Genomic DNA, 11,574 nt, shown 5'->3' with positions numbered 1-11,574 from the left:
CAGTGCAAACACTCACAGCGCTCCCGGGGAAGCCGAAAGCCACCGGCCGGCCACGCCACGGCTCGTCGGGGGAGCCGGGCGGCCCGGGCCGGGGCGCAGCGCCCTCCAGCCCGCCCCACCAGCGGGCACAGCGCTCAGCCAGCAGAAACAGCCGCTGCCCGCCCGCACCGCCGCGGCCTCCGTCCAGGGAGGCCCGGGGGCCCGGCCGGGTGTGGTGAAGGAGGGCAGGTCCGGTCCCCCGGCACGTCGGGGACGTCCGCCCAGGCCCGGGAGAGGTGAGGCGGCGGGGAGGGCCCGGCGCTGGGGCGGGCAGGAGGGAGGCGGCCGGGGCGACGCGCACAGGCTCGCCCGCACCTGCTCCCTCCTTCGCCTCCGCCTCCTCCTCGCCCACCTGGCCGCGGCTCGGCCATCCCCGCCGCGCTTGGCAGCAGCAGCCGCCGCCGCCGCCACAGCAACATGTTGCCCAGGGGAGCCTCGTCCATGCCGCCGCCTCCCAACCCCGCTGCCTACTTCCCGCCCCCCCGGGTCACTTTGCCCTCCGGCCTGGAGATCCTGCGCACCTACTCGGGAGCCGTCATCTTCCTGGAGATCGTGAGTGCGGGGGGGGGACGGGCGGCCACCGGCCTTCCCGCGCTTTTCCCTCCCCTCAGCGCCCCACCACGGCTCCGCGCCCCGCTGCCCCGCGCCCGTCTCTTTCCCGCTTAGGCGGTGGTGCCCGGAGCCGGGGGGGGCCGTGCCTCTACCCGGGGACCGCCGAGCAGCAGCTCCGCGTCGCCCGCGATCCTCACCTGCCATTTTGTGAGCGGGAAAGGTGCGGGCGGCCGAGGCTGCGGCAGGGAGGGAGCCCCCGGGCTGCCCCGCTCCGGCCCCGGGACTGGTGTCTGGGACGCGGCGTTATGCCGGGAAGGGCAGCGGGACCCGTCCCCGCTCCCTCCGACCCGCCCCGGCGTCTGTGCGCACCTCGGGCCGGGCGGCGGCGCGGCGCTTCCCCCCCGCCCTGGCCGGGCGGCGCCGGGAGGCCCGCAGAGACGGGAAGGGCCACACAGAGTCTCGGACCCAAAACCCCACCGCGGAGAGTTGCACTGGTTTTTGCCTGTTCGCGTGTGTTACGGGTCCTGTGCAAACTCCTACAAGTATGTCTAATTTCGTGTGCGTGTTACACCTTACTGGTGTACACAAGGCTGGGGACCTTTGAGCTAAGGCTTAGTATGAGGCTCTGCAGAACCGTGGCACTAATTAGGAGGAGGAAAAAAAACAAACCACCCATCAAAAATGCCCTTGGCAGAACTCATCGGATTTTATTAATTTTTTTTTTCTTGGGGTCAGAGCTGAATACTGCTTGGGTGCCAGTCTGTGAGATGGAGCCCACGCTGCAAGCTGTAAAACTGCATCCGAGCAAAGAGCCCAGAGCACAAGTCTAGGTGCTAAATCAGGCCCTGAGTCAGTAGGGACAAGAGGTTAATTAGGTTGGCCAACCTGTTATACATATGACAGCCAGGCTGAAGTGGACAGGTGTAGTATGAGGGAAATGGCACAACAGTGGGCACTGAGATTAGCAGTCTCTACAGTAGATTTCTGAATTTATTTTTAAAGAAGCCTACAAGGTTGCACATTCAAAATACTTAAAACATTTCATGTGACTCTGCTTTTTGTTTAACAAACACTTTCTGCTATTCCTTCTGCTTCCTCACTGCCCATCACTGTCTGGTCTCTGAGTAACAGGCTTGCACCTGCAGTCTTGTGAAACTAGAGAAAGTTTGGTTCTTCACAGCAGCTAAAAAAGGAACCCTAGAGAACAACTTGAAGGCTAGTACATAAACCCTTGGGAGTTTTGAACTGAGACTAGCAATGCATCTTTACATATATGCTGCTGCAATGTAACACGAGAGAGGAACCAACTCATTTTATAGCAGGCATCTTTTGAAAGGTATCTCTTATCCAACCTCAATTCAAAAGTTCTCTGAATCTGAAAATGTAGCTTCTGAATTTGTAGTTGTAAATCTGTAGGATTTAAACGGGAAGGTAGTAACTTGCTTGGGAATTGATTGTAGCTGTCGCTACACGGCAGGTTGGATTATGAAGTTAAATATTTTTGTAATAAATGAATATACTTCAGATGGCAATTGCTATTTTCTCCAGTTATCCTTTTTAATAAAGAGGCAGGATTTGCAGGGAGAGATAGTACCCTTTGTTAGGCCAAGAGCTGATTAAACCAGGCAAGCCTTAGAGTACGTAAATTCTCCATCAACCCGTCATAGCACAACATCCCCACCACTCATTCGCTGTGATCAGTATGCTGAAAAGAAAATTGGCGGTGCTGAGTTCTTCCCCGGGTTATGATAATTCTGGAAAGATGTGTGTTTTTCTAGTCATTACAACATAATTTACAACTTGCCTTATTCTGTATTCTAGTTTTCACTTTATTGCTTAATGTGTTCTCTTTCAGCATTTCATTACAAATGCATTGAAAAAGCAGATGCAGTTTCATTTCTTTTCTGTATCTCATCTGATTAGGACTACAAAATTAAACACTAATAGATTGAATCCAAATCTGATGTACATCCTTGTCATGCTAACTTTAGTATCTATAGAGAGAGATTTGTGTATGTGTGAACCATGTTTTCACATTTCTTTTATTTCCCTCAAAATAAGAGTAAGGGTAAAATTTTCAGCAGTAGCACGCAAGTCAACTGGGTTTGTAAATCCCATTTTCAAGACTATTTTAAGAGCTTTTAAGAATTGCAGAGTGGCTTCGTCTTACCGCCACTTAGTGCCTATCATTTCTGAGAACGGCACTTGAGCTCTCTGAGTACTTTTGAAGTGTTTCCACTTGCTTCCTAAAAGTAATCTGAGGACATGTTGATGTGTGATATTAGTTCTTAGGCAGAAAGGACTGAATAAAAGTTATCTCTCAGTTCATCGTCTATATTCCTTTCCTTGCAGCTGTTTGGAACAATAGTCTGGATTTTGGTAGCTTCTACCCGAGTTCCACTACCACTGCTGCAGGGATGGGTAATGTTTGTAGCAGTGACTGCGTGGTTCCTGTCCATTGTGTTCCTGTGTGTCTTCCTCTTTGGTTATGCAAATAGAATTGCCGTCAACTGGAACCAGATGGTAAGATTTGTATCTTTATTTAAGGATTCCCTTTGTTTTATAAACTGAAAATCATTTCATGAGAAGTACTGATCCTAAGTCTTAATGCCTGGCCTTCTGTTTTAGTGGAAAGTTTTTCAAAACAGAGGAATTCAAAACTGGAAAAAGAAAGAGTAGGGCTACAAGGATGATGGAGGAAATACAGGACCTGTTTTATGATGGAGGCTGAAAGAGCCCAGCTTTTGAAAGTGATTGAAGGAGTATACTTGTCCTCTATGAGCACATAAATTGCATGAGCAGCAGGAAGAGGACTAGTTTAACAAGGCATGACAACAAATTGGTTTAAATGGACAGAAATAATTGTGGACTGGAAATCAGAAAATATTTTCTGACTGTTAGAGAAGTGGTAGTAACACCCTGTGAATAATAGGAGGGAGAAAGATACATCTAATATTGTAAAGGAAGTGATACATTTGTGAACGGATTGTGTGATGTGGTTGTCTGAGATAGCACGGGCTGGACTAAAGCACGCAGGAAGTCTCCAGTTCCTAAGAAAGTATTCTGCTGACTTTTGGGTCAATTCCTTAAAGCTAGGGCAACATTGGTGAGTGGCTGTTAGACCTTATGTAGTCAAAGACAGCATAACCTGCAGTATGATATAGCTTAACATCTTTTAGGGAACAATGTTTATCTTAGAGGATGGCTGGTGAGACTACAGATATTATATTCTGCTTAGCTTTTCTTCATTGTGAAGCAAGACTTGGTTCTTGCTGTAATGGATTGTTATGGCTTGTGCCAGTAGTTCTCACAGACTGTACCTTCCTATTAAAAAAGGGAAAATATTGGCTCCAGTTTTTACCAACCACGTGGATACCTCAAGTTATTGACTGCTAATTTATGTACTCCTTTGTTGTCATTAACTGTTGTTTTGGTTTGAGTTTTTAGTGCTCAAGTAGTTGAGCACAAGACAGTATCACTCTCTGTTGTATTTCTGAAAGTGAATAATAAGAGGTAGCAAAACTGTGATCGGAATGGGAATTTCCAAAAAATCTTCCAAAAGGACCAGAATTTCTAAAATATTAAAGTATGGCTGTTTGTAACTGCTGATCACCTTCACCTTCTTCCTGTCTGGCTTATTTTTCCTGCTGACACTTTTCTTGATCATAGCTGAAGCAGCTGCTTCAGTATCAACATCTGTGGTTATTTATCTGTTCAAGTTATTCACAGACAGTCCCTTAAAAGAAAAGGTTTTTAAAGCAAATCATAGAGCTTCATGAGTTTGGGGCTTTAACTGATAACTTCAAAGCCCATCAGTGGTAACAGGTTGGATTCTATTAAAGCAAACTTTAGCACTTTGGTAGTGAATACACATACATACAGTGTCAGATTTCTGGCACAATACAGGCAGTAATTATCTCATAATGAGATACAATTACAGAGACCTTTACAGGGATTTATGCTGCGACATCCTGACAAGTTATGATGCAACAAAGCCCTTGAGTATGTGCATAACGTAAGTAAATTAATAGCGTCCTGGGTTTCATTGAAACTGCCAATTTACAATCGTGCATCTATTTAAGAGTTGCTGGGTGAGGGTATAGTCTTTTATAGATTGAAAATGCCATACAAATGTTCATCTTCTAACAATTGTGTAGGTGTGTCTTACACATTGGCTACTTGATGCTCACAGTGATTTGTTGTACTGTTAATTTTGTCCCCTTGTATGTGATAAATTGCTGAAAAACTTTCTATGTCAGGAAATTGCTACATGACTTGTATAAAAGCTGCATCTGTGGGACTCTGTAACTTAATCTAAAAAGCTGTCATAACTAAGTCAACATCTTAAATGCAGAGCGAATCGTTTTATCGCTAACATGGTAGCTGAAATCTAGCCACTTCCAGTTTTCAATAAAAATAACACTAGATAGATCATTAGACCACTATTTTCAGGTACCCAAATGTTCTGTAAGTTGTTGGCACTAAACTCTTTAGCAGAACTTCACAAGGATTTTTAACTTCTGTTGCAAATAAATAATTATTAGAAACACTAAACCTATTTTTATTACTATAAAATAAAAAGGTGTACCTGTTTGTTTTAGGTTGTCATGTATTAAGATAAATACATGGGTTTTGCTATTTCATAAATTAAATTTACAATAGAACTCAGAAGCTACAGGTCATTAGATTAGGTCAAAAATGGGAAGAGTCATGGCTTAGTTATATTGGAGTACTATAGCTTCATGTCAAGATTCATGAACAAATGTGGTTTAAGACTCACGGAGTTTAAAAGTAAGTTTGAAAAATAGCATGGGATTCTGACAGCCCTGCATTTAGTAATACCTTACATCATAAGTAGCTCCATTGATCCTAATACAGATACTTAAAAAATAAGATGCTACACAGTGAAAAGATGGGGGAAAATACGGGCCTTATGGAGGTATGTCACTCTGTACATCACTGTATTGAACCAGATGGTATGACAAATACTGTCCTTTACAGCCTGACTCACAACACACTCATTTACAAAATTAGATGTGAATAATATATCATGCAGATCTGGTAGTGTTTTACATACACTTTGTATGAGGTTTCAACGATTATACAAGCAGGGACGCAAGGGAGAGTTAGGCACTATGCTAACTATTACTAAAAAACAAAAAAATCTCCCTCATAAGATCTTGCGTTTTTTGGTCACAGAAACCATAACCATAGGAAATGAAACCTTACTGATGCTACATAGCTTCACTGTAATTGCTGCCAGGAGAAGGAAATTAGAGGGTTTGGCAGGAGAATGAAGGAAATGAAGGAGTTTGTGTTCTGAAAATACCTCTCCTGTACTCAGTCAGCACTGTCTTTGTCATGGAGCTATTTGTGCTCCTTCATGAGCAGTGGTGCCAAAAGTGTACAGCTGATAACTGACATAGTTCCACACTAGGTATTTAGCAGCCCAAGAGTAATGGATGTCCTTGATTACCCATGGGTTTACACAGATCTTTCAAGTTGCTGGAATCCGGTGCTACGAAATGGGTATGTCAGGCTGTGATATGGGGTCCAGTATTTGTCACACAGTGAACACACACCTGTGTGCAGTCTGACATGGTGCGTGTAGGTGGTAGCATGAAAGATGTGTCTGTCTGTCTGCCAGCTCGAGTGAGCAGGGTGGGGGAGCCACAATAGTAAGCATCTGGTGGGGAGAAGGGCCTCCCCCAGCTGCAGCAGAGCACTGCAGCTTCTCCGATGCTGCAGCACTCTCATGCTGGAGTAGGTCCCTACTATTTTTTTTCTATGAGGTACAGATGACACAGCAGAGCTGGAGGCAGAGGGGATGTGTCTTATGCCCAAAGCTTGAGACGTGACAAGCCTAGCACATAAAGGCTATCCAGCTAGGTCAAGAAGCCACGCTCTGCCCCCTTATCTTCTCAGTTCTGTTGATGTCAGTGGCACCTCCTGGTGATACTCCAAGAGGAAGTAATTGTTTTTTAAAAAATAGAAAAAAAACCCCAACAACCCAGCCAGGATGAAAAACCAGAAGTTGGGAATTACTGCAGCTGTTTTGCCAAAACTTGGATTCCCAGTAATTAGTAGTCAATAAGAAAAGCAGTACACTCTATGACCTAAACTCAAATGATCAAATGATTCTTAATTAAGAGAAAATTATTTCCTGATCTAAGTGGAATGGGAAACTGTAGTAGGAGATTATATCGTAACTTACCAAAACTGACTAGGGTGTGATTTAAGTAGCTTTAGCTGCTACCGAATATGGAACAACTGATGTACCCCCATGAACAACTGATGTACACACATGGTGTACCCTGAGTTCTCACTCTTGGCATACTGGTAGTCCATTGCACTCAAGTGAATTAAAAGTACATAAAAATTCGTTAGTGCTGGAGATAAACTATATAATGTGGATATCATCAAAAAGCATACATATACTTGTGCATAATTTTAAAAATTGTGTCTATGGCTTTTGCAGACCTGCATATGTATAGGCACAAAGTATATGTTGTATGGACTCAGGAACTGAGTGCAGTGTAAATGTCAGTGTTGCACACTCAACAACAGAAGGAGATGTTGGAATAATATTTTAGACATTTTAAAACTGTACTGGAACATGTCTTGAATCTTGCTGTGTGGAACACTGGGCTCTGAAATACAACCCACAAAGATTTAGGCAACAGAGATGCTTTTTCATGTGCTCCAGTAATAGAATCCAGAAATGAGAGTTTGATGTTTAAACCTTGTGATCAGCTAGCATTCACCACAGAGGAGGGAATTGCCTAGAGAAGGTCAGGAGAGAAGCATATTTAAAGTAAATCCTAACTCCTGTCTTCTCAAGTCTCAGGCATTTTATTCCACAGTATCATGAAGTACTTCCAAATTACTGTATTTTGGGTAGAGCCAAGTCAGAGAGAGTTGAGGAAATGCCTCAGTTCTTGAATTCTGATTGTATCGGGAAGTAAACTTCAACTGTGTCAAGGCTGAGGTGTTTCTGGGCATTTACAGAAGCAAACTTTAAGTGTGGAAGGGGAACTTCTGGAGCTTAGGTTATAGCTGAGAAGGGATTTGGGGGACTGCAAGCTTATGTTATACTGCTTAAATTGTGATAAAATTGGCCTGTATGTCCCTTCTTTTTTACCTAAGCCGTATGAAGGGGGAGTTCTGTAAGCTGTAATGGCTTTAAAGTGATCTAAAACGTCAGCATATGTACATATAGAGGAGCATGTGCCTCTTAATTTGAAAGAATATACGGTTTGGGAAGAGGGAGAGTTGCCCTTTATCACTAGTTGTGTTACTGAGTTGCTTATAATTGCAAGCAGCTGTGAAAACTTGTCCAGGTTAAGCTCTTGGATGGCTTTAACACTGCTTATCTAAAGTTACTATTATCAGTGCTCGTTTCATGTTTCAGTGTTGGGTTTCGTTTGTACTGAGGCTTTAAGAATTGGATATGTATTGCAGCCCAGACTGATTCTGTTATTTGCTTTTCAGGATTTTCTTTTCCATGGGGCTACTTTTGTCTTTTATTTTGGAGCTTTTCTACTGCAAGCAGCAACTACATCTCTGCATCACTTTCCCCGCAAATTCAATTCCACCACACAAGAGAAGATACTAGCTGATCATGAATATAACATAAGCATAGCAGCCTCGGTATGTATTTCATATATCTGTATCTGGGGAACGCAAGTCTGTTGTAAGCCCTTGTAGCCAACCATTCAACTTAGGAACTTAACAGCAAGCTGGAATAGAAAGAGGAGCTGTGAGAGAAAGGATTGTCTTTGAGAGCAGCCAATAGTGTCTAACAGTGACATACAAAAAATACTGGAATAAGCTAATGCTAATGTGATAGCTGCTCAGTTGCTACTCTTCACTATATTGTTTTAAATATATGATCACTACTGCTTATAATTTTTGGATATTTTGTAAAAGCGATGTTGGTTATTAGAATAGAAGAAAAAGATAACAACTGAGCCTTCATCAAAGCATCAGATGTGAATTTCATGCCTGTGGTCAAACTTCCAGTTGCTTTTTTTATACTATTTAGATAGTCCCAAGCATGCCATGGGGAAAAAAACTTCGACTAGCTCCTTGTGAAGCTTCAGATACATACTTAACTACATTAGTTAACTACATTAGTTACCTGTAAGGGCCTTGCTGTCTCTTATGGCAAGGATTAGAGTGCTTTTATTGATAGCCTAAGCTCAGACTACATTTTTCTCACTGTAGTTGCATCATCACTGAATCACTGTATCTGGTGCTGTGGGTGTGCATAACTGAGTCAGAAAACATACCAGGCTCTAGCTTTCTCCCTGGCTGGACTCCTGAAGAACAAGTAGAGGTGTGCCAGTAGGCTTAACTTAAGGAACTGAAACTACTGATCCTATTTTTTTGTACCATCCAGAGTGTCCCCCATCAGGGAACTGTATATATTTATTAAGCTTCTAAAACCCTCTGTGGGGATCTGTTGTCCTTAAAACTAAATACGTCATAAATTTTACACAATAAACACCTTCAGGTCATCTTAAAATAAAAACAGATGAACATAAGGTGTCAGGTTCACATTCTCTCTGCAAGAGAATGAAAAGGAGAGACTTTTTGCTTTGGCAAGCCAGTCTGTGAAGGGGTGAGGTGGGCACGTCAGTCTGCCAAGTCCAGAGTGCCTCACCATTACCCACTTGCCGGTAACACACTTGAGCACATCTGATCCTTGTATGGCCATATGGCACAAGGACAGAGGTGGTGTCTCATAGCTGTGCCTGAACTAAGGGAGGGCTTTATACTAAGCAAGTATCTCACATTCTACCGTTAAGTGTAGCTCTTCAATCCTTGTTCAGTGTGTTCAGATCCCACTGAATATATGGTCACTTCAGTCATTTTGTCTGACAACAGGATACTGGGGACTCCAAGAGACCGTTTCTGCCTTCCATACTATTTTTCCAAGGGAGAATTCAGTTACTCAAGCCCCTCAAATCCCTGTCAACATAGGGGAGGAGAGGAGACTCTTTTGTAACTTCTCTCAGTATTTTTAATTAAGAGATGCTGGGAAATGGTGAATCAGATAACTGTAGTCTTTAGTGTCTTTGCATGTTTTCCAAAATAATATAATTAGAAAGTCAAGATATACAGAAAAAATTGTAATCCTTTAAAACACTTCATTAAAACAGTCCTGTGATCTACATGAAAAAAAAAAAAGGTTGCTAACATTTTGTCTTTTAAAATTACTTCTGTATACTGTGAATAAAAGTTATATGGGTGATAGTTCTAGGGTGTAGCATCTATTCAAAATTTTAATTGTCAAGTTAACACTTGTATGGAAAGCAAGGGATAGGTTGTTATGACATGATTGAATTCCTGTGTTCCTAAGAGACAGAATCCATCATTAGCACTGGACAAGAACTTTTTTTTTCAGCAATTCAGTTTCTCATTTCTTCCTTCTGGTTTACATTATATATTCAAGTTTGCTGTGGCATGACCTTCAGCTCAAAGCTATTAAATTCAGTTCTTGAGCAATAACAACTTTCTGGAATTTCTCAGGAAGTTGTTCTAATGGCTGGTTGTCTGGTCAAGGAGGCCAGATTTGAAGCTGTTCCTGTATTTCTGCAAGTAAAAGAGTTCTGCTGTTCAGAGGGATGTCATCTTAGTTGTTTTCTGGTAAAGGCATTCACTTGGAAACGAATCTGAGATTAATGTTTGATCAGTCTAGATAAGAGAAAACTGAAATATATGGTGTACGTACACACATGATTACTTTGTACCATAACTTATGCAGACATTCTGTTTCATGTTCTATTTCAAAATGTCTTCTGAAGCAAGCAAGTTAAAAGCAGTAACATGGGGTTATAACAGCAAGGTTCATGAGAAGACTTCAGAGGATCCCAAACCTATCTTTACCTTAAGCATTTTGGCTGGGGGAGGTAACATTTGAATCATTTGTGTTCCTGTATTCATTTAGAATACAAAAAAAGTGTAGAACAATATAATGTGTGATTCACTTTTTTCTTTTTTCTTCTTTTTTTTTCCCTGCTCTTCCTCTAGATTTTTGCCTTCGCAACAGCTGTTTGTTATGGTTGCAGCACAGCCCTGGCATTAAGGAGATGGAGACTATAGCAGTTGAAGAGAGGTTAATGCCCGAGTGTTCCACTTCAGATCAAATTAAGTACTACTTGTCTGTTTTACTGTAATCTAATTCCAAAAAGACTTTTTTTTGCTTAAAATCTGTTTTAAAGTGCTGAAATGCAAATAACCCCTAATCAGGATTTCCTTAACAGACAACAAGTTTCCATCTCTTTCTAATTTTTACTTTTATTGTGTACTTATTAGAAGCATATTCATTGTATGGTATTAGAGAGTTCAGGGATAAACAGATGTGTCATTAGCAGATAACAGAATTCTAGTGCTAAATCAGAAGAGGAAGAAAATGGAAACTAAACCAACATGTTAACTGCATAGGCAGCTAAAAAGCTCCCCCCCCTTGTTAAATCCTGGGATTGGGCCTTAAGTGTTTTGCAGCATTACAGTGCATTCCACACAGGTAGAGCCTTGAGGCTCCTTGTAGAGTCATGGGTTTTCTGTGTGCTGCTCCTTGCGTGATCGGAGCCCAAGCTCATTTTGTGATGCCAACTTAGTATATATATTATTAACTTCGATGTACAGAGAAAGAATTTTAAATATCCATCCAGTGAAATCTTTTGATACTTTTACAGCCATATCCAGCTCTGGCCATCTGATCCTTAAAGTTTACTGTATTCCTTAGTAGATGGAAACTTTTTGGGACTGTCAGTCAGTAGTACATTAGTTTTAGGAATTTAGCTTAACCAGATCTATTTATACTGCAAAACAAAACAGTGCATTTGTGTTGTGTGTATATATACATGGTATATTTTTGTTTAACAGGAATATTTGCACTGTTTTACTTTGTTGGAGTACAGCTTTGTTACTTCAAGTGCTGCATTTGTTACTTATTATGTGAGTCAATATAATTTG

The 11,574-nt window shown here is 42.2% G+C and overlaps 1 protein-coding gene across 1 annotated transcript; it reads left to right on the top strand.

Annotated features, from left to right (window-relative positions):
- The first annotated feature begins 456 nt into the window (after positions 1 to 456).
- MAL2 (mal, T cell differentiation protein 2) lies at positions 457 to 10,698 on the top strand. The gene is made up of 4 exons (XM_059815744.1): positions 457 to 591; positions 2,944 to 3,114; positions 8,083 to 8,241; positions 10,627 to 10,698. Exons 1-4 carry the CDS (start codon positions 457 to 459, stop codon positions 10,696 to 10,698), a joined length of 537 nt encoding a protein of 178 aa, XP_059671727.1.
- Positions 10,699 to 11,574: the final 876 nt, after the last annotated feature.

This window comes from Gavia stellata, chromosome 3 (genome assembly GCF_030936135.1).
Source record: "Gavia stellata isolate bGavSte3 chromosome 3, bGavSte3.hap2, whole genome shotgun sequence".
NCBI classification, from domain to species: Eukaryota; Metazoa; Chordata; class Aves; order Gaviiformes; family Gaviidae; genus Gavia; species Gavia stellata.
This window is presented reverse-complemented; position numbering and strand designations above follow the sequence as displayed.